Consider the following 27,029-nt stretch of genomic DNA (forward strand, 5'->3'; position numbering starts at 1 on the left):
ATTTATTTATTTGATTTTTATATTTTTAAACGAGGGTTCCCAACAGCAGAGGTTGTTGATGCTGATGCAGGGCCTCTGGATTCGAACCCGGGACCTTTACCTTACAGTGATGAGCGCCGTGTCAATGCTTAAACCGTTACGGCCACCGACGCCCCTGATCCAACTAACTGTTAAAATGTAAAAAAAATATTTTACATCCAGACTATTTTACAAAAGTTGGAGTCAAACAACTGTAAATGAGAAAAATGATTTCTTTTTTTCTTTTTATTTAAAAATTGTGTGGATTATTTTGACGTGACTGTTTTGTAAAATTCACTAGTTTTAGTGGTCCGCTTGACCAATTAATATATTTCAATTAATTAAGGTTTTTTTTTAGTTAAGATAAAAAAAGTGCTTTAAAATGCTGGATTCAAGACTTTTTTAGATATGCTTCAATGACGTAACTTTTATCGATGTGACCTTGAACTGCGCATTTCGTACTTTTGAGTAACCTTCTGACGTTAGTTTGTTCTATTTCTTCGTTGTTAAACACTTTACGGATTTTTATTTCTTCAGAAAATGTTGATTTTACAGTTTGACCTCTTGAGTGACAGGCAGCACTCAATATGCGTCGAAGACGCGAGCGTCGAGTGTCTTCGATCTTTGATATACGAGAAGTGTCGACTGAGAGAAGGAAGTTATTTCCTCAAGAGCGGAGGCAAGTTGGTGTCGGATGACAAAGACCTCGGAAGCATAGTTCAAGCCGTTCCGAAGTTATGCGGCGGCAAGGGTGGCTTCGGATCTATGCTCAGGGCCATCGGAGCCCAGATCGAGAAGACGACGAACCGAGAAGCTTGCAGGGACCTAAGCGGAAGGAGGCTCAGGGACATAAACGAGGAACAACGCCTCAAAAAGTGGATCGCCCAGCAGTCCGACAGGGAACGAGAAGTCGAACAGAAAAAGAAGAAGAAGCTGGAGAAACTCTGCAGGGAGCCGAAGCACGAGTTCAAAGACGAAGACTACGACGCCGAACGCGCCGACCTCACGGAAAAGATCAGCGACGCTTTGGAACAAGGTTTCAAGGCCACCACCGTAGACAAAGGTGTCAAAAGGAAAATAGAAAAAGAAGTTACAAAAAAGAAGAAAAAAATAATCCTCGACTTGGAAGACGATATGAGTTCAACCGACGACGATGAGTCTTTACCAATGGCAAGCGAACCGCCAACGAACAAGAAGCATGCATTATTGATCAGCGATGATGAATCTAATTCCAGTGCTGATTCCACAGAAAAAAACCATAAAGAAAGTCAAATACTAAAAAAAGAGAAAACCCCGCCAGACAATAAAAATTTGCCAACCTTGACCGATGATGAATCAAGCTCAAGTGTTGATTCAGCCCAAAAAACTTTTTCAGCAAGACAAGCTTAAATACATTTAAAGACTATCCTGATGAACAATTCCATCTCTTCAAGTGAAGATATCAAAATTTAATTTATAATCTTTGGGGGGGGGGTTGTATTTTATTGAGTTAACTAATCGTAGTTATCATGGTTAAATCAATTAATTTTGTCAATTGAATTATGTTTTTGTTTAAATGATACCAAAACTATTGTAAATATATTTTTGATATTGGCAAATAAATTATCACAGCACGTACAATTTTTTTAAATATCATTCCTTCTTTACTTTGGGTGCCATGCCTACTCGGCGTGACACTTCTCGACCATGTGTGACATACAGAGACTTTTCTCTGCAAGTGGGTCATCTGTGCAGTTTGCCCCAAAAGCAGGTGTCAGTCAGGAATGGCCTATCCTCAAATGGGCGAGCACACTTCCTCGCATTTCAGAACCTTGGTGGGCTATCTCTTGTATTCGGACAATCTGGCTCATTGAGACTGACAATGTTTTTGTATTGTGTTCTTTATTGCTTGTACAGCAGACCCGATCGCGACGGTTTTGTCCGGTGGCAAGATGTTCCAGCTTTTGCTGCTTCGTCTGGACGTTTGTTGCCCTTTAGATCGTATCCAAGTACCCAGACAACCACGTTAGCACACATTTTGTTTTTGTATATCATTCCTTCTTTATGTTGGGTGCCATGCCTACTTGCTCCTCTTGACCAAGGTGTGACACACACAGAGACCTTTCTCTGCAAGTGGGTCACCTGTGTAGTTTGCCCCAAAAGCAGGTGTCAGTCGGGAATGGCCTATCCTCAAATGGGCGAGCACACTTCTTCGCATTTCAGAACCTTGATGGGCTATCGCTCATATTCGGACAATCTGCCCCATTGAGACTGCCAATGTTCTTGTATTGCTCATACAGCAGGCCTGATGGCAGCAGTTTTTTACATTGGGCAAGATGTTCCAGCTTTCACTGCTTTGTACGGATGTTCATTGCCCTCTAGACCAACATGTCCTGTAATAAAAAAAAATTGTTTTTATATCATTCCTTCATTGAGTGCCATGGCTACTCGCTCCCCTTGGGCCAAGGCATGACACTCCTCGACGATGTGTGACACAGTGCAAGTGGATCACCTGTGCAGAGTTTACCTCAAAAACCAGGTGTTGGTCGAGAAAGATCTATCCTCAAATGGGCGAGCATACTTCCTCTGTTTCAGAACCTCGGTGGGCTATTGCTCGTGTTCGAACAATCCCATTGAGAGCAAGTGTGAGGGGTATGAATGGTTACTATGTGTCTCTAATACTGAACTATGACTTTCTACCACGAATCCTTATGCGGGTGAACTTTTTTAATCAAATAGATGGAAAGAAAGGTACGGAGGGTACAGGAGCTGATCCTGTTACCTCCTAAACCCTACACCTTACCCCTCTTCCTAAACCCTACACCTTACCCCTCTCTCTACCCTAATCCCAATATAATCTCACAATCTGGCCCCAATCTAAGGTGATATACAGCCCGTGTTGACGGATGGATGTTGCAGGGAGTACTAATAACTTACCAGGTGACGCTTCATCACTTGGAGCTGACTTTTGGGCCAAAGCCAGCTTATGTGATTGGGCAAAGAGAAAGGTTCTGTTAAAGGTGAAAAGGTTAGTTGAGTGAATGTATCTATTAGTGTGAATGGTATGGTGGAATATTAAGTACCCATTGTCCCTCATTTAGATTAATTGCATCATACGTGTGTGTAAGGAATGTTGAAAACTCAAGTCCTCACCCTAATTGAGCGGTATGTAAACACAAAAGAATGTATTTAAGATTGAATGGGCATGCATATAGAAACTGATAATATTGGGGTTGAAATGATTAGCTTTTGATAGACCATGGTGCCAGTTCTTTTGCTGGACATATAAGATCGTCTGACCTCAGACTTCCAACACCCACAGTGGGTGATTCTTGAGGCCTGTTGGTACGACTGGTAAAATTAATCTTACTTGTTAGAGTCAAAGGAAACAACTCATATCAAGAAGATGACAGTAAACACATGGTACTTACTGGGGAAGGATTTATTTCCTTTGTAGTGTGTAATAAATTACCTTTTATCGATACTAGTATTCTTTACAGCCATTATTTTAATTATTTTTATATAGAATATGAAANCATTAGCTGTAATAGGAGCAGTAATAGTGGTGTAATACTCCATGATTGATAATTGCCAGAAGTCGATAGATCGAAAATTTTATGATCCAAAACCTACCTTGTTAATTTTTCCCCTCTGTTATAGTTTTGTTATTAATAACTGAAGAAATTTATTTACCCAGGATGGCTATAGAAGAAAAAATCTTTTTGAAAAAGAAGCAGTCCAGGATGATTCGAAACGTACTTTGCCAACCTTTTAGCATACCTTGGTAAGTTTTAATCTTATTTTCTAATAAATAATCACTGAAAAAACTAGATAAATTGTACGATTGGGGTTGAAATGATTAGCTATTGATAGACCATGGAGCCAGTTCATTGGCAGGACATATAAGACCATCTGACCTCAGACTTTCAACACCTACAGTGGGTGATTCTTGAGGCCTGGGAACTCAGGCGGTGCCCTATTATCATGATCAGGTTCATATATCTCAAGCTAGCTCTGAAGCTTGACGATGTCTGCATAAAAGTAGAATTTGGAGTCATAAGAATATTTCAATTATTTAAATTAATTTGTATAATAAAAATTATTATTTACAATACAGTATTATGTACATAATTAAAGATAAATTTAACTATCTGTCATTAGCATATGCACCGGTTTGTCCGATGCTACCATTCTAGTAGCCCTTTCTGTCCCTACTATACCGGCGACTTGAGATATATCAAATTTTGTGTAGATCACATTGATTGTCAGCTCGGTTTCTCCTTCTTCATTGCCTTTTTTTATATCCTGAAAAACAAAAATGTCACCCTCATAGAAAAAAAATTGACAATTTATCATTTTGAGAATTCACCTGCAAGAAGTTGCACATTTCGCTGTAAAACGACGGGAAAGAGGGAGGTTGATAAAAAATCAAATGCCTTATTCCCCTTAATTTAATTCTCCTATAAAAATGATATCTTTCGGTGTATAGCATAAACTGCGTCTTTCCGTGAAAAAACATGCTCCTTGCCCGAATAATCTTTTTTTTCTGTACACAATATAATCAATTACCGATCAATTTTATTATTCTTAATTTTTATCGTGTACAAACCTCGGTGTATTCACAGATGTGCACAAACTTCATTTCTTGCCTTTTAAAGTGATTCCTGAGCCTCACAAAATCAAAGTATGAAGGAATATATATAAGCGTGTGTTTCATAGACGCATCTTTGAACTGTGGGAGTATATCTGAAATAAAAGCTTCAAATCGATCGTCAACAGATTCAGTGACTGTTCTTGATTTTACATAATGAAAAATCTAATAAGAAAAAAAAGCCGTTAGTTAAATTAAATTGAATAATTTAGATTTTTTTTTATTACCTGAGGTACACTTAGAGCGACTTGGCTTATAGAACCTGACAATACAGGATTAGAAACGGCAATTTTACCATTGTAATTGTTACAGCGTATGTTATAAAGAGCGTTAATGACCGGAAGAGGGTTTGAAGAGAAAATTATGCTCTGCATGTAATATTTAGACCATCCGTTTAAAGCCCACATTCTTACTCTAGCCAGATCAGTCCCATGGGATTCTTTAGGCTGTAAATGAAGGTGATCTAAAAGATGGAGTAGATGTTCCCAATTCTAAAACAAAAGAGACAAAACATAATTCCTTGCGGGTTAATTTGAAGATAACTCTGTCATACTTGCATAAAAAACACTTGGGACTGGTCCATGATTAGCAACTCGATTGAAGAAAGAAAATCATAATCTCTATCCTTCTCGCCTTCAGCACCAATTAAAATTCTCAATCCGAGAGGCGAAGCAATGATTATGTCACTCTCATAAAAATTAGAGTACAACTGTAATTTGCCAATATTACAAAAATATCTCAAAATTTAAAAATTCTGCCGTAAGTATAGGCCACATTTATAAATAATAAAAATCCTCTATTTTGCATTATTAAATGCACTAAAAATCCCTCAAAAATGCCATGTCATTTGCATTAAAAAATTGAAAATACCCAGCATGAATTACAAACTTCCCAACCATAAATCCTCTTAGAGACCCATCAGCCTTTTTCGCACAATGACTCCTTTTAAAGCAACTAATACCCATTCATTTTCAGTTCATGCAAAGAAGACAGGCTAAATTCAAAAACCTATGCAAAGTCATGAAGGATATCTTCAACAAGAAAGTAGGAAAAGCCAAAAAAAAAGATACCCTCACATGGCAATGTGGTTGGACGGTCAACATGGAAAGGATCATGAAAGCTCAGACTTTGAGGGACATCTCGACAATGGGTAATGTGACCTCCATCAACACCCTCCCTGAGAAGGCCAAAGCTGTGAAAAACTTGGCCACCCACCTCGAGGAACCAGGCATCTAGGATTTACAGGATGATCAAACTCAGTCTGATGATCATGAATCCTCCTAGAGACTTATCAACCTTCTTACCACAATGCCCAAAATCCTTAAATGACTCCTTTTAAAGCAACTAATACCTAACCATAAAATAATTTCCGCACACCAATTTGGCTTCTATCCACATCATTTTACAGCCAAACAAGGTTTCAGAGTTATCAACGCTCTAGAAAAAAAAAGAGTTGGGGTGCGTTTCTAGATGTACCACAGGCTTTTGATAACCCAGGAAAGCTTTATAAACCTAAATTCTTACTACCCACTGCTTATTATCTTATTCTGAAATCCTCTCTAACCGACCACTGCTTCAGAGTGAGGTGCGGCAATGAACCTTGGAAATCAGACTGATACAAGCTGGTGTCCCACAAGGGAGCATTCTTAGGCCCATTCTTTATACCATCTATTGCCTATACACCATCAATGCGGATGATATTGCAATTTTGTCCTCTAAGTTGAATCATATCCAAGCTTCATCCGACATTCAAGAACACCTTGTCTTATTGAGGATTGGTGCAAAAAATAGAGGGCAAGACTGAATGAAGAAATTTGTACTCAGTTTATGTTCACATTGAAAAAACCTGTCCTTCACTGAGCATCAACACCAAACTGATATTGACTTTGATTCAAGTAAAATATTTAAGACTATACTTAGCAGACTGATGTGAAATCCCCACACAAGGCTTAAAAATTTGGACGACTATGAAGACTTGTAGGACTGAAATCTGTTTTGACCGTCAAAACTAAACTAACCTTTGAGAAGAGTACTGCGACAATTTTGGGCATATATATTCTTAATCAATTGCATGATGTATTTTTAATCAATTTTGTATTTTTATACCTTCAGACATTTCTTGGTGACAGTTATACCAATTTTGAAGTTGTCGTCTGTATTACCAGAGAACAGAAGTTGATAATCGATCGGCTTCGGATGTTTATCCGGCACGTCTGCCGCATTGTCAGAATATTCTTCGAGGAACCGTTTCCTGTTCATTACATTTCCAGTCTCACCTAGCAGTGTTTGTATCAACATTTTTAAAACTCTGAAATAATAATTAAAAATGATTATATTTGTAAATTTTACGAAAAAATTTTTTTGAAACCAACTTCAATGCAGAATCCCGGAATGGTAAGAGAATCAAAACTTTAGGCCTGACCAGCCCTTGATCTCTGAATTCTTCTGGTACATCTGGACGTTTAGACATTTTAGAATTGTGGTAGATTATTTTCAATCTAGATTTTAATACATGGTTTATTGCATGGATGCAATAAGCTAATCTTATTTCTTCAAGATTTTCTAAATTTTCCTCAGGATAATAGACATCCTGAAATCCAATACATAATTATAATTTTTAAGTATAAAGCTGAGTATATTATTTAAAAAAAACATACATGGTATGTAGCGAATAATGTTAATAACTCTTTTTGTAAGTCAGTTAGGCCTGAAGTTTCTTTTTCACAAGCTTGATTTAAATTCCTGATGGTCTGTGGTTTTATAAACAACTTATTCAAGTCAAATTCATCTTTTGATAAATTCGGCAGGGGCTGAGGCGAAGTAAATTCGTTCTCCTCTAATGCCAATTTATTTTCTGTTTTGACTTCTTGCGAACACGCAGGCTTATATATGATCATTTTTCCTAGTTTCGGCCAGTTACAATTACTTTTCTCGTAATTGGCTGGTTTTTCAGAGAGCAACGACAACAGCTGTGGGCTCAGATCATTTCTGACATGAAGAACAAATGGATCCTCCTGAAAATTACATAAAAATCTCAAAATACTGGAGAATAATAATTTAAAAACAACAAAAACAAACCTTTTGAAGCTCTTCTCCATCAAGCACATCTTCAACTATAACTTCATCATCCACTTGATCTTTGCCATCAGGATGGCTTGTTTTTAATATTTCCTTCTTATGTTCTAACTTGCGTTTCTTTTTCTCCAGCTTTTTTGCTGCAGAAGCCTCATCATTTTTTAATATATTGAGGTTCAGAATTTTTCTTTTTCTCGTTTGTCTTTCCATGAAGACCATTCAAAATATACACCTAAAAAATGTATCAAATAAAAATTAAATATCATAAATAAATAAATTTGCCTCCAGTCTTTAGGCAAAAGTAAAGTAATTTTTGTCATAAAAGAGGGATTAACGTCTGATTATCCATTGGGTGTTGCAGACGAAGGGTTAAACTACTTTACAAACATTGTATGTAATTATTCACTGTATTATTGTAATTACTCTGTATTATTTACAATTAAAAATCCAAGGGATTCGAACACAGGACCGCTAGAATAAGAGTTGAATGCCCTAATTACTTAGCATCTAGGGCCCCTTTCAGTCCTAAAGCATTTCTGAAACATTCTTGTACCCAGCTACTTCATCCTGTTATGAAGATGAAGGAATAAAATTGAACAGAACCATACAAAAATATTTCCAGATATTTTCTTTGTAGGTTGTAATTTTTAAAGTATTGGGTGGAATGTTGGACCCTAACCAGTAAGACTAAAACGCAGTTTATTGCGAATGCATTTTTTTCCCAATTCAGTTTCCCATTATCACTGGACAAAATTGAAACATACCAGATTTTTCAGGATAAAACAGTTTACAGTGATTGTGTGAGATTCGTGTTTGAAAATGATCAAATAATTGTTTTGGATGTTGATTGACCTGCCAGCAAATTAAGTTTGGGCGATGAGATCTACATATACCTCTAAAGATCTCATCACCCAACTTAATCATTGTATTACTCAGATGGGATCGGATTTGTAAGACCTCTGCTCTTGTGAACCTCTGAAAAAAAAAAGGCCTAAAACTTTATATTTGAATATAAACTTTTGAAAACTCGCCATTCCAACCACGAGCTATTGCAGCGGTTTCCAAACTTTTTCTGTTTCCAGCACCCTTAATATATCAGAATTTTTCTGCACCGCCCAAAGTAATAAAAAAAAAAAAAACAAAAAAACATTCTGTTTCAGTGTGAACTTTATGATAATAGTAATACTTCATTTTCAATTCAGAAAAGCACTGAGCACCTCTTATTTTGTCTGCAATTTTATTTAATAAATAATCAAAACTCTTGACTTTCTTGTGAAATTGAAAAACTTGCTTTTTGAAAAGCAATTTCGCAATTAGCAAAAATATAAAAACAAATACTTTTTTATCCGCATTTAAAACACACAATTGCAGCTATCTTGTTAACATCCATATTGAGATTGGATAGCCATCAGGGGTCTTAGCTTTAGGGTTTTATAAAGCGAAGTTTATTTTTTTTTTTAGTTTTTTAATAAATATAAAAATAATATTTTTATTGAAAATTTTTGTGGTTGTCGTGTAGCACAGGGACAGTTTGAGAATCACTGTGCTATCGGATAAACATTAGGCCGGACTCATTACATTAATTAGCACTGAGCAAAGCAGCAACTGAGGTTTGGCATTAACAAATTTTCTTTCCAAATAAATAGAGGAAATGGCACAAATAAGACTCAAGAAAGTCACAGAAGTTAGAGCTTTGGTCAATGTCAAACAACTCAATAGGAACATTTAAATTTATCCACCGCAAACTATAATGGGTTCTCCAGGAATTATCCAGATCTTCTCTGCATTCCTTGTCTATTTGGGCACCAAAGAAAAAAAAACTGGATTTGTTGGCGAACAAAACATGGTGCTAATCTTCAGCCTTTAATTTAAGAAATTGAAACCACTTAATATGTTGTTATGGCACGCTTTATTCAGCTAGCCTTCTTATGGTTTAGCTTAAGTTGGGATGCTTATAAGCATTAGGCCTAAAACTGACTGGCTTAGTCAAGACAGCATGAGGTTGCTGCAGGCTGTTTGAAGCAAACCAGGATGGCGTTTTAGTAAAGGTTCTAATTCTAAGGGTTCAGTCTGCTCCAGGCATAATGAGTCATTGCCTGTTGTTATTTTATGAACACAGGTTTGCTTCACATATGTCCAAGTGCCAAGCCTCTATCTTTCAAGCAATGACCAGCTGCTGCTATTGATAAGGTTTCAGACCCAATGATGCATTTTCTGCAGTCCCCGCCTTTAGTCGATGCCTCTCCAGTAGTACCTGATGTTTAGAGACTAGGGTATTCTCACGAAGCCTTCTGTTGACTGTTTTAAAGCTCACCCATTTGGAGTTGACTACTTATCAAAGAAATGACAGTTCTGTAGTGTGGCAAGAGCAATAAAACCATCGTTTTATAACTGTCATACATCGCGGTCGATCACTACCTTCACTCCGATCCGATGGCCCTAAACCGCTGTACACCACTGAGGATGGTAGGACAAAGCAAAACCAGGATTGGGCTATGTATATATATTATATATTACACAGGGCGGGCGACCAGGACCCGAGGGGTTAAAAGCCTGAGTAGGCCCGTACCCCATCCCTAAAAGGTCCGGGACCTGGTCAGCTCACGAGTCCTGCATAAACCTTTTGGACCTATTCACAAACCCCAGGATTGTGGACCATTTTATCCTGGGGAGTGTTTTGGTTATGTCCTCTCCTTCGAAAGTATTAAATCTTTCCCTAGCATACCTATCGCATTCTGCGAGGTAGTGTCGAGCCGTTTCTTCTTTTGTTTCGCAGAAGCGGCANTCCCTTGTTAATTTTTCCCCTCTGTTTATGTTTTTGTTATTTATAACTGAAGAAATTTACCCAGGATGGCTACAGAAGAAAAAGTCGTTTCGAAAAAGAAGCAGTCCAGGATGATTCGAAACGTACTTTGCCAACCGTTTAGTACACCTTGGTAATATTTAATCTTATTTTCTAATAATTAATCATTGAGAAAATTGAGATATTGTACGATTACCCACGAAAGTTGTAATAATGTTATGAGTACTAAAACCATATTCTCTTGTCCTGACCCTGACATTCCAATAAGAAATATTTTATTCTAATGTTGTGTAAACTGGCCTGTTCTTGCCTACCAAAAGTAACAAACCATATTCTCTTGTCCTGACCCTGACATTCCAATAAGAAATATTTTATTCTAATGTTGTGTAAACTGGCCTGTTCTTGCCTACCAAAAGTAACAAACCATATTCTCTTGTCCTGACCCTGACATTCCAATAAGAAATATTTTATTCTAATGTTGTGTAAACTGGCCTGTTCTTGCCTACCAAAAGTAACAATTTTAAGCAACATAAACCCCAAATCACTGTGTCTAATAAATTGTTTATTTAATAATCAGTGGGTGTGTGGGGACAGCGGGCTTATATGCGATGCCATGGGGCCGGTTTCTGATTGTTTTGAGCCCTGGATAATGAGAAGGACATGGACTTTTCCATAGCATTTTAAATGATGTAAATAGTTTTTACCCAAGCCATTCTGATAAGTAAACAGTAAGAAAAACTACACCTAGAAGTTAAGCGCCTAGTATCTGCTTCAGCAGCAGAACAGTTGGAGCTACCTGCCGCAGAACGGTAAGTTGTGGGCTGCCTCTGCATTTTGCCCTTAAAGTACATGGCAGATGTGATTTTCCCAAGGCAAAAAAAAAAAAAAAAATGGTATGAATATAAATTTGCAGAGGTTGATTAAACAAAAATAAACGTACAGAACATTACTTGACTTTTTTCAGCTTAAAGATAAGATTTGTTTTACCAAACGAGTAACAGGATAACAATCATATTTTTAATTAATTATTCAAAAGGAAAAGCTGTACATAACAAAATATTAGCATTTTCAAAAAATGACTTAATGAAAATATTCCTATGGATTATTGGCAACAGTTGTAATAATGGAGTAATTCTCCATAAAGGAATGTTAAATATGTATTCATTTTCATTTCACAAAAAGAAGACGGCTAAAGCGGAATATTTATAAAAGTACTCCATCTACCCCAATCTAGATTAGTTTGAGTATAGGTCGGTGGAGGAATATCAAGTACTCCACCGACCAAACGGAATGAGTGTACTGTATGTATGTATTTATGTGTATGAATATATTTATTTGTATGAATGTAGAAATGACCTAGATGTCAGAAGCCCCAGTCAAAAAAAAAAAGAAAAAAGACAAGGCTAAATTAAAAAACCAACGCAAAGTCGTGAAGGATATCCTCAAGAAGAAAGTAGAAATGTCATGAGCAACAGGCTTAAAGATACCTCGTGCTGTATCGTCACATGACAATACGGTTGGACAGCCAACATGGAAAGGATCATGACAGCTCAGGCTTTGAGGGACACCTTGACAATGGGCTACATGACTGCCAAGAAACACCTCAAGTTCAACACCAACCACCTGATTATTAACATCCTCCTTGAGAAGAAGCCGACAAGAACGACAAAGCCGTGAAAGACATGGCCATCTTCCTCGAGGAACCCCAGGTCCAAGCATCTAGGATTTACAGAATGATCAGACTCGGTCTTGGCATGCCTGCCGCTCAAGAGATCCCTGCCCTAGAATGGAAGAGGATTATTAAATTTCTTCGAGACTGATATCGAAAATTTATTCCAAAGCACTTTTTGTCTTAAATGTTAAATTGAAATTTATATGTTAATCGAGACGCGATCATTAATAAAATAAGAGAATCTTGACTTGAAGGTGGTCGAAGAATTTTGGTCAGCCTATTAATTGGGTTGTTTAGGCGGGCCCCAGCATTTTGGAGATTGGTAGAAGACAATAATCAGTAACAACCAAACTACAGGTTCATCAGCCACCAGAAATCTTACAATGTTATGATAGTTTAAGTTTTACGATCTGGCAGAAATTCAAAATAAAAACCTGTCATAGTTCCATTATGCGAGTGATTAACAATTTTGAATTTGGTGGGTATGTGAAATGAGATCGTAGAGGAAGTCATTACCAGTAGTAGTAAATGAAGAAAAAGCCCCTCGACTTCTTTCTATAGGCCATATAAAGACTAGAACTATTATAATTGGCCATGGTTCCCTGGTATGGTTTCACGAATGGGTCAGGAATAGCGGGGAGGTGGATGGGTAAAAAAAGTAAAAACAAAATAAAATAAATAAAAATAAAAATAAACAATTTCTTTGAAGTCAAAGCCCACCGTCAATTCAAGTACCAATTGGTTTTAAATAAATGGTGAAATATTTTTGTGTTTGTTCAATTGTTTATTTTTAAGGGGTTGTGCAACTGCCATATCCAGGGTGCCAGAAAGCTGACAAAAGCCCATCTGTATGTTGGGCCGATGAAATTGAATCCGGGATCCTTACAGTTAGTCACTGTGTCAACCCTTAACTGTCGTGGCCTCCGACATCTCTCTTTGTTCAATTGTTATTACCAATTTTAAGTTTTTTTCAAGCTCAGTTGTTACTTGTATATTTTGAATAAAAATTGTAAAACCTCTGACTTCACAAACAATTAACAACAATTTTCCATTTTTCAGGCCTAGGATTAACGAAGAAGAAGCACAACTGTTGGTTCCAACACTTAAAAGGTAATATTAATTTATTACTAATTTTTTAAAAAGTTTTTAAAAATAAAAAAAACATTTTTTAGTGCTTTGATTCCTATGAAAATTGAAAAGTTGAAAGCACCGTGGAAAGATCTACGTAAGCTAAAGAAAGAAGAAAGAAAGGAAAAGACAATTGCATTTTTAAATTCTCTTCCCAAAGAACAAAAGGAAATACGCAATGAAGCGCTCAAGTTGAGGTAATGTCTTTGAAAATTGTTTAAAATAATGATAAAACTGTATTTTTATAGCAGTAGTTTTATTTTATATTTCCCATAGAGATCTTCTATTCTTTGGAATCAATTCTGTTTCAAGAGGTGTTGAGAATAAATTAGTCCAATTTTCTGTAGTCGCCGATGAAGTCAACCCAAAAGTTCTGATTAAGCATTTAGTACAGCTTTTATACAATGCAGGAATACCAGTTTTGCTCGTTCCAAACCTGAAGACTGTAACAAATGATTCCATAGGATTTCCTTGTGCTGCAATCGGTTTCAAGGTAATTAATTTTGTTTTCCTTTTATTTTATCCTATTATTTTTTATTTATTTATTATAATTATATTTAGTATTGTAATCATTAATTTTTTAGAAAATGGAGGATAGCAACAAAAATAGGTTTTCAGAGTTGGAAAGTGAATTTATGAAATTATTTAATTCAAGAAGTTGTACAAATGTATTGAATGAAAATGCTAAGCTGGAGAGTAGCGATGATGAAGATGATATGCCCCAAGCAAAAATTAATAAATTTGATAGTGGAACAGAAAACGGCAGTCCTCATATCGAATCAATAATTAACAAAAACTGTGATGACCATAAACGAAAGAGTAGTACAAACCCTTCAAATTTAGAAGCAACAAAAAATATAAAAAGTGATATACCTACTGAAAGTACACCTGTCAATTATTCAACAAACAACACACATTATCTTCCTCCTGTGATAAAGAAGACACAGAGTAATCCATTTAAAAGGAGAAAAACAAGAAAATAAATTGATGGATTAGTATTTTAAAAATATTTAAAAATTTTTATAATCTGTTATATTTAATTAAAATAAATAACTTTTCTAACCAGAGGAATTATTTCTTTCTTATTTATCAATAAATTACGTAGTTCGGTAATTTCTGATCATTTTGGTCTGCTTCTTGCCATATTCTATGTTATATGTAGCTGATTATATTGTATGTTATATCAATTGTATCCTAAGATGTAATAATAAAAATTATAATTCAAACTTCAAAAGCTTTTCTAGAAAGAATGAAAATTTATGGCGATGGAGAATAGGAGGGTGCTGTTCCAAACTCATTCATATTCATTCACATTCACTCCTACTTACATACCGTTCATTCAATTAGGATAGTGGAGTACTCAATATTCCTCCATCACCATCTATAGATATTACAATGTTCCACCATCGACCCTCTCACTCACACACTAATACGCATATTCACACTATTAAGAACATTCACGCAAATAAATACATTCACTCTCAACACAAGCCAGGTGTACTCAACTATCATTACTATATACAATAGAAAAACCCAGTTTCCTTCAAGAAATGGAACAGGAGGCCCAAATATTTGCTGCCATGCTCACAATTCTCAAATTGGGTAACATCCTGTGCACTTTCTCAGTCTGGAGCCATGAAATTGCACCTTTCAATTGGTGGAATACATTGAGCAACCTTTCTTTGCATATATACATATCTTACCAATGCCGGGGGCTCAGTATGAGATATAAGGGGCAAGGAGGTCTCAAAGCCATCGTCGATTAAGGGTGGGTTGGGAATGTGTAGAGAGGGCTCGATCAGTATGGTTTGGATGGATTGAGAGCATAGTGTGCAACCTGGAATCGAGAACGAATCAATTCATTGACAAAAGGATTGTGAGGTCATTGTGGATAGTGATGTTAATAAGGAATTTTGACAATTTGTCTGAGGACTTTTGATTGGAACGATTGGATGATGGGTGGATCTGACAGAACTACTGGCATGGTTCTGATAGATGGCAGAAAAGTCTTTGACTCTGTTTGGCATAATGGTATAGTCATATGGAATATAGCTTCCCTCTGTACATAATAAAAACAGTCCGTCCACTCCTACTCTTATCCAGACAATTTCGAGTTTCATTTGGATCATCCTTTTCCCAACCGAGAGACATTGTTGCTGGTGTTCCTCAAGGCTCTATCCTTGGACCCATATAGATAGATGTAGATGTATTGGTCGGGGTGTAATCTACTGTGCCCTTTAAGAGATATTGTATCACCCGTTCTGTGCCTAAAGCACACCGGTGAGTTCTATTTCATCAAGGAACTTGATTAGTAGGCCTGGTTTCAGTAGTTGAATCTCTTCTACAGTCACATTGTACATCCCAAAGCACATTCTACTGCGGGAAAGTCTAGCACCACAGTTTGTTAATAGGTGTGTTGGTGTCTCCTCTGCCTCTTTGCAGAATCTTATTCCAATCTTCTTTGTGTCCATTTAGCTTGCAGTGTCCTGTTAAAAATCCTGTTAGGATTCGCAGTTTTTTCCTGCTTCCTTTGATACATTCTGTAACTTCTTTCCTTCCGAAATTTATTAGGAGATTCTTGGATTGTTTGTGTCCAATGAGTGAATTCCATTGTTCCTTCATTTTCTTTTTGTCCTTCTGTCTGAGAGATACTTACTTATTGATAGAGTGGGTTCTTATGCTCCAGAAGGGTTCGGGTCCAATCAGCAGTATAGCAGCTCCTTTCCTTGCAGGGGTGTCCGCTTTCTCATTGCCTTCTACTTCGATGTGTCCTGGAACCCAGTAGAGGTGACTTTGTTCTGCGTACCTAATATGTTTAATTTGGTTTGCAGTTCGCCACCATCTTTGAACTAATAATATTTGAGCTTAGTGCTTTGATGGCTGCTTGGCTATCTGACATATCTATGTTCTTGTTTTTGTACCCTTTAGTCAAGTTGAATTGAGTACATCTCTCAATTGCATGGACTTCAGCTTGGAAGATACCAGTGTGTTTTCCCATGGGTTCTGGGTATTTGGTTCCAGAACCGAATACTCCTACCCCTGTACCTTCTTGTGTACTAGATCCATTTGTGTACCAAAAGCTGGTGCCATTCTTAAAGGAGGTGCTTTCCTCTCATTCCCATTCTTTTTTGGTTATAGCGGTCCGGTGGAACACCGACGCCAAGCGCTCCTTGCAGGAAGTGTGTAAAAGGAAAAATAAAAAAGACCATCATCCCTAAGAAAGGGTAGTCACCAAATTGGTGACCCAGATGTGATTATGCTCCGGAAAACAAATTAGGGGCTGGGAGTAACTTCCTGGAAGGACACGCCACACAACACCATTGGTCTGCAGCTTTGAGTGGCTCGCGGGGGAGTTATGTAGTGGTCACTCAAAGCTGAAGACCAATGGTGTTGTGTGGTGTGTCCTTCCAGGAAGTTACATCTTCTATCTAGAAGAGTACTACTACTTCTACAACCCACCGTCCAAAGGCAACACAGCATAACAATAACATCTTCGCCAACACAAACTACCCATTTTGGTCGCTGAGTGCATCTTCCTGTTCAGTTCCGTGATGACGTTATTGGGGGGGCTATATAGCAGTCTGGTGGAAACACCGATGCCAAGCGCTCCTCGCAGGAAGTGTGTAAAAGGAAAAATAAAAAAGACCACCCCTAAGAAAGGGTAATCACTAAATGGTACTGGGGTTTATTTGGAAGTTTTGATTAAATTCAAACATCCTGTTCATGTCGTCTCTTGGAGCCATGAGTATCGGATGGTCCTTCATTATTTTGTTGCTGTCTCTCCATTTTAGTGTTACTCCTGTTGGAGATTTCTCTTTAATGACACTAATAATAGTTTTCTGTGCTGCCCTCATTATCATGTGATGTAGGGGGATTAATCCCAGTAGTTTTTCCATACCAACTGTGGGACATCTCATTATACAGATGCACGCAAGTCTATGTATTTTTGTGAGTTCTTTTCTTCTTGTTCTGCTTTATCCTTGTTCCTTTATCCTTCGACATTGTTGCTGGTGTTCCTCAAGGCTTTATCCTTGGACCCATTCTGTTCCTCCTATATTTTAACAAAATACATCACCCAAGAATGCAAAAATGGCTCTCTACATTGATGAGATCTCTACTCCTCTTCTTGGAGGATATATATACAATATTGAACATATGGCGCAATAACTTTCAGAAAGCTTAAACCATTGCTTTATGAAAAGATTCAATTTGAAGGTGTTGTCATGGTCTGAGTGGTCAAATATCTTGGGTGATAAACAAACTTTCACTCCCCATGTCAGTGATAAAATGAACAAGGGCAAAGTGGATATCCAAGTAGTTTTACTAACGTCGCCTGCCCATCCTCAGGCCTGACATGCAGGACTGTTGCCAGGCTGAAGGTTGTGCAGAACATGTTTCTGAGGCTTGTGACTGACCCTGATATACGTGTATATACATTCTGTTTTTACATACAGAGTACATTTTGCTTCATTCAGTCTTGCCCTCCACTTTCTGCATCAGTCTTCGATGTTGGACGTAGCTTGTGTAGGATTCAACTTAGAGGACAAAATTGCAATATGTAGTGATGATGGTGTTGGTATATTGGTAGTATAGATGATATAAAAAATGGGACCGCTCTGTTTTGGGATGCTGGCTTGTATCTTTCTGACTGAGAACGCATTGCCACACCTCATTCTAAAGCAGCAATTAGTTAGGAAGAATTTCAGGATAAGATAATAAAGAAGTATTTAAGTTTATAAAGTATGCCTGGGTGCTGGATCCTATGAAAATTTTCAAATGCTATTGCTTTTTTTTATCAGAATGCTAAAACTGTGGCTGTGTATTACTGCAGAATATAAAAAAATAGCCTGCCAAAGTACAATTAATCTTAATAGTAATTTGTGGTGATTATTGACCGTTAGTCGATGATTATTCAAAAATCATGAGATGCGGTCTGGTGTGATATAGGTTTCAGAAAAACATTTTCTTTATCGTGCCAACGTTTAAATCTTTATTGAGATCATCTTCAACACACACTTTGAGTGCTGAAGATGATCTCAATAAAAATCGAAACTTTGGCACGATAAAGAAAACGTTTTTCTGAAACCTACATCACACCAGACCGCATCTCACGATTTTTGAATAATCTTAATAGTAATGATTGAAAATCATCATCATGAATTCATTAAGCAAATTTTTCCTGTAATCTTTATTAGGATAGAATGAAACACGTTCACTTAAAAAAAACACATGTATTTACTATATCAAAAATCAAACTTTGAAACAAAAATTAAACATTGCCCTTTAATTGGTACAGAAATGATTCTTACTTACGATCACAATATATTATACTTTTTGCAAATCTATTGCACAAAAGTTAAATTAAATAAAGGGCTCAGAGCCCCAACTTTTTCAATACACAGTATTGTAGCATAAAATTAATTGGGAAGTGAAGAAAGTTTTTTTTCTCTCTCTCTCTCTCTATTTTAAATAGAAAAATATAGTTAAATTAAATAAATATACAACACCACTACCTATAAAAAGTATTTAGTAACTTTGTTAATTATTTTAAAAATGTAAAATTTATTTTCATTCAACAATGTAACAGCAGATTTCAAATTGTTAGACTATGCATATTTTATAACATAGGAACAATTTCAAAAATGGAAGGAATATAAGCTATAAGATGTCACATTAAAAAAATACTCAAATTTTAAAAAGAACGTATTAATTGTTTAAAGTTTAATTTCACATTTATAAATAGATATTTATTATTTTATATTTGGGACGATTTTATCTATACAAAAAGATTTTAAAAATATAACAACCACACTTAAAAATATACAATTTGATACATGTTATCCTTGGACAAATGAAGGATTTTAATATAACAATTTCCATTTATTAACACAATATTCTTCAATATGAAGATGTTTGGCTCTTTAACATTAAGAAAGGACATTCTTACTTTTTCATTAAAGAGATTTAAAAACAATAATCGGTTTAAAAAAATTTGCAAAATCTGGAGAATTTTACAGAAAACAAAATAGCCAAACATTTGTTCAGAACAGAAAAAAATTAATTAGAACATATTTTGAAAACAGATATTTGATTGTGTTATGTACAGAGGAACTGATTTTAAAAAACCAAAAAAACAAAAACTGGTAAAATATTGTTCCCTAGATTGTATAAAATTTTAAATGTTACCAGGGATCTTTGGAAAAGTTAGTTAAAAATGTTTTATGGAGTCCAGAAATTAGAAGTATCTAACACTGGAATGTTTGGAAATATTTATAATATTGTAAAATCCTACAATGTAATTAACAATAATTAATTACAAGAGTCAATACAAAATGTTTATGCGATAGTAATAAATATGAAAGACTGAATAAACTGTGAAAGAAATTGTCATTGCTTTGAGGGGAAAAGGGTCAAAATGGCAGCACAAATTTTCTGCGGGTTCGTCTCATTCGGATATAAACTCAACGCAGCTCTTACTTGTTCTTCGGGGAAAATTGATGCCAAATGGTAATGGAGTCTTCGTCTTGCCTCTTCGGTAGTTACAGGGGCTAACGGTGTCAGTACAGGCACTGCCCAGGCGTGCAATTGCGGTTCGCTCGTGGAACAGAGGGACGCTTGCAGGCCGATCGGAGGGCTGCCCTGATGAGGCGGAGGAGCTGATGAAATCCTAGTCACGCTGCTGTGCCCGCTGTGCTGATTGTAAGAATCACAGCTCAGGTGCCTTGTAACTCCCCTTCTAAGATCATACAGTCGTGGATCGCAGGTCGGGTTTAACGTCAATTGACGTTGTAGCTTTTTATGAAGGTTCTGCCCTTGCATGTAGTTCGGCTGCGATGGAGCAACTCGATAACAATTCTCCATCAGTTCTTTTTCAGCACTACCTTGCACAATGTTGGATTTTGTTCTGGAGAGCGGTGTCTTTCTAATCTGTTTAGTCTCTGTGTCGCTGGACTGAAGTGGTAAACTGAGAGACTTCCCTTTCAATTGTTTACCTAAAATAAAAATTGAATTAATTTTTTGTAAGCTGGTCCCTGCTTAGAATACAATGTTAAAAAAAAGGACAAAAAAAAAAAAATTAGCTTAACCAAGCACACAAAAAACAATTATAAATTGGAAAGGGCAATGAATGAACATGTCCCTCAAGATCTGGGACACATAACTCTGCAATACTTGCACAGTACGTCAAATAAATAAAAAGAAAAGAAGGTGTAGAAGAATCGTAGCGAGTATCATCTGGGATAAGTTCCTTTGTTAATAGACTCGCCCCAGATTTAGAGTTGTGGCTGAGTTGTTGGATTAATTGAAATTTTGTTGTGGATGTGTATGTTACGCCCTGACTGATTTTAGGACTTCCTGTCAAAATTTTAGAAAAAGAAATCATTTTCGACGTTAGGAGTTGAAAAAATTCCTTTTTTTTTTTTTTTGTAAGGGGTACCTCTAACGGGGCAGGGACCATTGCCGACCTAGGAGAGAATGACGGAAGCTGTGTAGTAGGGTTGGACGCCTGAATTGGGAACTGAGATGGGGGCGGACGGGAGTAGGCAGGCAGAAGAAGACAAGGCGAGCGAGCGGTGAGAGACGAGATGAAAAAGAGAACAAAGGAGGAAAACTGGAGGAACGAGGGACATCCTTTTCTTTTTCCAGTATGGGGAACGGCTGTTCTCCTCCGGGAACAGGATACGCATCCGGGCAGGAGCTAGGAGGACAGACATCGAGACGAGGCGCTCCGGCAAAGTCCAACGTGTGGAGACAGTTAGTTTTTGTGTTTTAAAGCAATAGAAAGTGTTTTTTTTGTTAAGAATTTTTTTTTTGGAGAGGATGCTCCAATTATTGTAAATTTAATTTCGTTTGCGAGGCCTTCGCATAATAATTCTATTTAAATTAAATCGTAATTAACAGAATTTTGTTTTGTCTGAATTCAGATTGTTTCATTTTGTTATTACTTATTTATTTTCATTCTAGTTGTTTTGTTTCAATTTTTTTTCCGACCCCTGGCGAATGTCGGTCTACTGACTTTAATGATTGAATAAGGTGAACAGTCGGATACTAACAAGGCGCAGGGGAATCGCATTCGCTTTAAGACTAGAGGTCCATGGTTCGAGTTCAGTGTGCGGAATTCCCCCCCCCCCCTTTTTTTTTTTTTAGGGATTCACTATTTTCCCTGGATCAAAAAGTGTGGCGCCTGATTATAGTATTGGTTCCCCGGGAATCCCCCCTTCACCACTGAACGTCAGTCCGCAAGTTACTACCAAAGGTATCAAACAGGCCAATTGTACTAAAATAAATGTTGAAGAATATACTCTCTGATTTATAAAATTCTTGAACCTTACCTTCCCCTACACAAAAGAATACGTGCTTACAACAACAGAAAAATAGAAAAAAGCAAATGATTATAGAAAGATTATTTGGTCGTTGTGCCATCTCCCCACTTACAGTTTCATTATGAAGCTGTCCAGCAGGATGAAAAGGGCATATATTGCCACTTTCAATATTTTATATTAACTTGAAATTGAATTAATATAAAAAGATGGCTCCAAACCTGAACTAAGCCAGTTGGAAATGCAAAAGTTAGCCATCCTTGATATTACAGAGTTCCAAGAATAATATTTTTAAAAATGGTACTGTCACATATTTAGTAGGTTTAAACCTTACTAAATTCATAAATAAATTATGAAAAAAAAAATGCTACAAGCTAAGAACCTGTAACTTAATTATCTCTGATCATCCTGATCTGCCTATTCTAGCTGGCTGTGTTGTTAGATGATAGATAACTAAGATAATAATAATTTTAAAAAAATACTGCACAGATCAAAAAGAAGACGCTGAAGATTTAGATTTATTTTAATAGTTCCCAAATGGGAATTTTAAATTTTAGAAAATATTACCTGGGCTTGCTTCAATGCCTCTTGCTTGAAGCTGTCGCTGGGCATGCTCAACTAGCCTTTCCGTTACCGTTTTATGTGGAAGGGCTCCTCTTTCTGGATGCTGGAATTTACACTTGCTTCCGTAAGTGCACTTCTTCGCATAAGGACAAGGAGGCGGCGGTTCGGTGGACCTCATTCGCAAAAAATTGTCCAAATTAGGACCCGCCCGGCCAAGAGGATCATCGGGCGGCATAAATCTGAAAGAGCATTTACAAAATAAATTTAAATCGAACTTACAGATTATTTAACAAGTTTTGTACCTGTCGTTGACGAAAGAGTACATGAGAATGCGTTCCTCGATCACTTTCCTGAACTCGGGGCTTTCCTGGGCCAGGTCCCGGTAATTGTCGTTTGAAACGACTATGCCGCCGTTCTCTGCAGCCAGCCTGAGAATGTATCTGTCATCGTAACAAATCAATCTTTTCCCACCGACCAATCTCGAAGGGGTGAACACAAGCTGTCTATCTTTTTCCAATTCATATAAAACTTCTTGATCTGAAAAAAAAAAAAAAAAATTGGAAAACAACTTAAGCAACTCTAGCAACTTATTAATAGAAGTAAATTTTAAAAGTTAATCATAGAAAAAAATTATCTAATGTAATTTAAAGATAGAATAATTACCAGTTATTGGGTTGTCTGGACGTGAAGCTTCTTTCCTCCATTTTGGTACAAAGACGGTGATTTCTTTATGACCTCGTGCTTTAAACCAGTCGACACATAACTTAATCCCTCGACAAGAGAATACCTCTTTGTTTCCGTGACTAAAGAGAAATTTGAATAAGTTAAAGGAATGAAATTATTAACTTAATCGTAATTAGTGCTCACCTCATTGCTACATTGCTGCCATCAATTACGACAGGCCTGAGGCTCAGATCTTCCTGGATGTGAGACTCAGGGTTGGAAATTTCTTCATCGTCCCATTCTGAACTTCCATCACAGCCCAATGGCGGTGCATGAGCTCCAATTTTAATAAGCTCCTATAAATATAAATTTTAATTATATAATTTGATTCTAATAGTTTCTGAATATAATTAACTTACAGCAAGCAGTTCATTTTGACCCGGATTCGGCCCTAATTTCTGCAGCGCAGCTTGCACATGGCTTTCTGTATATCCGAGTTTAAGTGCGAACTCTAACTTTGCTGTATAGCCATGGTCTGTCGATACATATTCATCGAATTCGGCCGCTAAGGTATCTGAGGTGGTACGTGATACGTCCGGGTGACCGCCTGTGCCCACAGCACCCTCGTCCCCTTCATAATCCGAGTCGTAGCTGGAATCTTCACCACCGGCTTCTTTTTCTTTGACAATTCTTCCATTACTTGATAATGATTCGATGTATTTCTGCAATAAAATAATTTAACATAAATGACTGTAATCAATCAAATCACTGTAAAAATCAATCAGTCAAAGGATAAAGCGTTTTCTACATCTTGATAAACGAATTTTGATCAACAAAGTTTTATTAAATTTGTCTGAATAACAGACGGTTCAATTGGTCCTTTGATTGTCAGTGATCATTTTGGTCTGCAAATTCTGCATATCCTCACTGGTTTGGTCAGATGCAATTTGAAGAGGATAAGCAGGCCAAAATGATTCATCACCCAGCAGATTCAGAAGAAATAACAAATTGTCAAATCTGATTACTACGTGAAATCCACTACTGAGGTAAAAAAAGTGGTCCATATAATTTATTAATTTTAAACAATGATGTCAATTAAACAAGATTTATTTCTTATATTACCCATGATTGTTCTATAGATGAAGGATATTAAAAATGTTGATGGTTTTATTTTTTGTTTATTTCAACAGCCACAAAAAAAGTTTAATAATATCACTTTAACCACATAAAAATAAAATCATGATGAAGGGTATTAAAGATTCCAAGAAATTAATGGGGAAGTTTTTATTTTTTTGACGTTTCAGGCTAATAGTCATTCTTCAACACCCAAACAGGCTAATTATTGCTTAGCACTCCTTAGAAACTCACTCCAGCTTGGCTGAAAGATGATTGAGTTAAAATTTGTCAGAAGGAATGTCCGTTAATTTATGGGGTGCTAAGCAGGAATTAGCCCATTAGGGCTTTTGACGATTAGCCATTAGCCCAAAACATCAAGAAAATAAAAACAACCTCATGGATTTCTTGGATGTTTTAGTACCCTCTATCCGGTTTTTATTTTTATGTGGTTTGGATGATACTATTAAGCTTTTTCTAAACATTTACTTGAGCTACAATAGGCGCTAAGAATAATACGGAGGAGGAATTTGGAGAATGTCTCCAAAGAAAAAGACAACAAAAATTTTAAAAATTAACTTTTATTTTTACGTATTTAAGACATTTGATTTGGCCCTATAATATAGCTGTGTTATCTAATTTATTAGTCAAGATATCAGAGTTTTTATCTTCTTTAAAATTACCCATCTATGGGTAACATCATGTTAAAATATTTAAGAACGATGTGGAAATAAATGAAATTTCAAGATTCAAATGGTATGAAAGTCATATTTTTATTTAATTAATAGAATTTATTTAAAAACTATTTAATTAAAAAAAATCATAAATTTTTTATTTTTATGTGGTTTAGGTGATATTATTAAGTTTTTTTTAAACATTTACTTGAGGTACAACAGACAAGAGCAACAGGCAAGCATTATTGAGAATAATACTCAGGAGGAGTTTGGAGAATGCCTCGAAATGTCACCCAAACCAAGTGAAAAAGACAACAAAAATTGTAAAAATTAACTTTTATTTTTACATATTTAAGACATTTTATTTGCCCTATAATATAGATGTGTTATCTAATTTATTAGTCAAGATTTCAAAGTTTTTATCTTCTTTAAATTTACCCATCTATCATGTTAAAATATTTAAGAATGATGCAGAAAGAAATGAAATTTCAAGTATGGTATGAAAATCATATTTTTATTTAACAATAGAATTTATTTAAAAAAGTATTTAATTTAAAAAAAGATCATCAAAATTTTATTTTTATGTGGTTTAAGTGATATTATTAAGCTTTTTTTAAACATTTACTTGAGCTACAATAGGTGTTGAGAAAAATATGGAGGAGGAATTTGGAGAATGCCTCGAAATGTCACCCAAACCATGTGAAAAAGGCAAAAAAAAAAAAACTTAAAAATTAACTTTTATTTTTATGTATTTAAGACATTTTATTAGACCCTATAATACAGCTATGTTATCTAAGTTGTTAGTCATGATACCAAAGTTTTTATCTTTTAATTTACATCGCATTAAAATATTTACGAACGATGTGGAAATAAATGAAATTTCAAGATTGAAATCACATGAAAATCATAATTTTATTTCATTAAAAAAACTTATTTAAAAAGTAATTATTTAAAAAAAAAGTTCATCAAGATTTTATTATCATATGGGTTAGTTGATATTATTATTATTTTTTTTAAACATTTACTCGGGCTACAACAGGCGACTGTTGTGAAAAATACTGATTAGGAGTTGGGAGAAAATATTTAAGAACGATGCTGAAATGAATTGAATAAATGGAAATAGGTTGAAATGGCCTAAAAATCATAATTTTATTTACTTAATACAATTTATTTACAAAAAAGTATTTAATTAAAAAGAAGGATAAAGGAGTTAAATTGTTTAATGTATAAAGATACTGTTTTTTTATTTTTATTTTATTTATTTATTTATTTATTTTTATGAGGGTTCGCAACAGCAGAGGTCATATAAACCCTCAGGGTGCTGGTGTTTTTTGGGGGAAAAAATGTAAGTATGTCGGGTTCGAATGCAGGGCCACCGGATTTGAACCCGGGACCTTTACCTTACGGTTATGAGCGCAGTGTCAACGTCTAAAATGTTGTGGCCACCAACGCCCCTAATTCAGCTTTTAATTAATAAAAATGCACTGAAATTATGACTGATATATTTTTTGCGATTTTATCAACCTTTATGTACACAATGCTGGTTTTTTTTTAAAGTTTATATTAGAAATTTTTTCTTATAGTAATATTTTTTTAATTAATGACTAAATTGCATGGTAAAAAACAGTAATATGTAGCAATAAGATCTAATGTCGAAATAAAACCAGTGCTTAAAAGTTAATTGCTATAATCGAAAAGCAATCAAATCAGATAAAAAAGTATACAAAATTGACTTGGCGTCTTCCTCGTTTACTTTTAAGCATTCCGATTAACTTATAGGGAAGATGAAATTAAAAGACCTTCAAGTCTAGCAGCTTTAGATTTCCTCTTCCAAATAAATCGTTAAGTTTAATTTTCGATTGGGTTAATTACGAAAAAACATCAGGGCCAAGACAATATTTTGCATACATATATTTATTTGAACAATATGATTTGTTAATTTTTTTTTTAAATAAATCTTTTTTCTCTCCATATTTCGTGCTTAGTAATTGCAAAGGTCAAAGAAGCAGGATCCAACGGCCTACACCACCAGATCATGACTCTGTACAATTGGCAATTTAAATTGAACCACCTCCCGACTTGAAAGCGATTCCTGATCTATAATAAATCCATCGACGTCCTGGATGTGGAGTAGATTTAGTTTGAATATAATTATAATTCTTTTGTGTTATGGCCCAGGAGGATTTTTACTTTCTCTGGTTACCTTGTGAAACCCTCGTTAATTAGAATTCTGAGGGCTTGAGAACCGCCCGCTTTCTAAGCGTCCTTCGCCCCAACAGCCGGATCTCTCCCGATCGTTTCACAAACTCTCATCTGTTTGTATCGCGTCGAAAAATTTATAAAATACCTTGAAGTACGGGGAGGAAGGAGG

At 35.9% G+C, this 27,029-nt stretch overlaps 4 protein-coding genes across 5 annotated transcripts in view; 2 read left to right on the forward strand and 2 right to left on the reverse strand.

Annotated features, from left to right (window-relative positions):
- The first annotated feature begins 460 nt into the window (after positions 1-460).
- LOC106674304 (replication stress response regulator SDE2) lies at positions 461-1,614 on the forward strand. The gene has a single exon (XM_014406946.2). The coding sequence runs from the start codon at positions 559-561 to the stop codon at positions 1,405-1,407; it is 849 nt and encodes a 282-aa protein (XP_014262432.1). The 5' UTR covers positions 461-558; the 3' UTR covers positions 1,408-1,614.
- A 2,482-nt stretch (positions 1,615-4,096) lies between these two features.
- LOC106674280 (digestive organ expansion factor homolog) lies at positions 4,097-7,949 on the reverse strand. The gene is made up of 9 exons (XM_014406912.2): positions 7,727-7,949; positions 7,306-7,662; positions 7,021-7,238; positions 6,755-6,956; positions 5,202-5,357; positions 4,876-5,139; positions 4,607-4,813; positions 4,367-4,543; positions 4,097-4,302 (listed from the first exon to the last, which is right to left on the reverse strand). The coding sequence occupies exons 1-9, from the start codon at positions 7,940-7,942 to the stop codon at positions 4,141-4,143; spliced, it is 1,959 nt and encodes a 652-aa protein (XP_014262398.1). The 5' UTR covers positions 7,943-7,949; the 3' UTR covers positions 4,097-4,140.
- A 2,559-nt stretch (positions 7,950-10,508) lies between these two features.
- LOC106674022 (ribonuclease P protein subunit p38-like) lies at positions 10,509-14,400 on the forward strand. Its single transcript, XM_024229040.1, has 5 exons — positions 10,509-10,659; positions 13,258-13,308; positions 13,371-13,523; positions 13,603-13,819; positions 13,911-14,400. Exons 1-5 carry the CDS (start codon positions 10,574-10,576, stop codon positions 14,307-14,309), a joined length of 906 nt encoding a protein of 301 aa, XP_024084808.1. The 5' UTR covers positions 10,509-10,573; the 3' UTR covers positions 14,310-14,400.
- Positions 14,401-19,079: 4,679 nt separating this feature from the next.
- LOC106674277 (probable ribonuclease ZC3H12C) overlaps positions 19,080-27,029 on the reverse strand; it is a 37,881-nt gene continuing 29,931 nt past the window's right edge. For both annotated transcript variants that reach the window (XM_014406907.2, XM_014406908.2), the window contains exons 2-7: positions 23,291-23,593; positions 23,076-23,227; positions 22,872-23,011; positions 22,511-22,745; positions 22,212-22,447; positions 19,080-20,318 (exon numbers count right to left, since the gene is read on the reverse strand). In XM_014406907.2, the coding sequence (XP_014262393.1) occupies positions 19,714-20,318; positions 22,212-22,447; positions 22,511-22,745; positions 22,872-23,011; positions 23,076-23,227; positions 23,291-23,593 (1,671 nt within the window). In that variant the 3' untranslated portion in view covers positions 19,080-19,713. The remainder of the gene's footprint in view (positions 20,319-22,211; positions 22,448-22,510; positions 22,746-22,871; positions 23,012-23,075; positions 23,228-23,290; positions 23,594-27,029) is intronic.

The sequence above is a fragment of the Cimex lectularius genome, unplaced genomic scaffold (genome assembly GCF_000648675.2).
Source record: "Cimex lectularius strain Harlan isolate CLEC.00 unplaced genomic scaffold, Clec_2.1 scaffold210, whole genome shotgun sequence".
Taxonomy (NCBI): Eukaryota; Metazoa; Arthropoda; class Insecta; order Hemiptera; family Cimicidae; genus Cimex; species Cimex lectularius.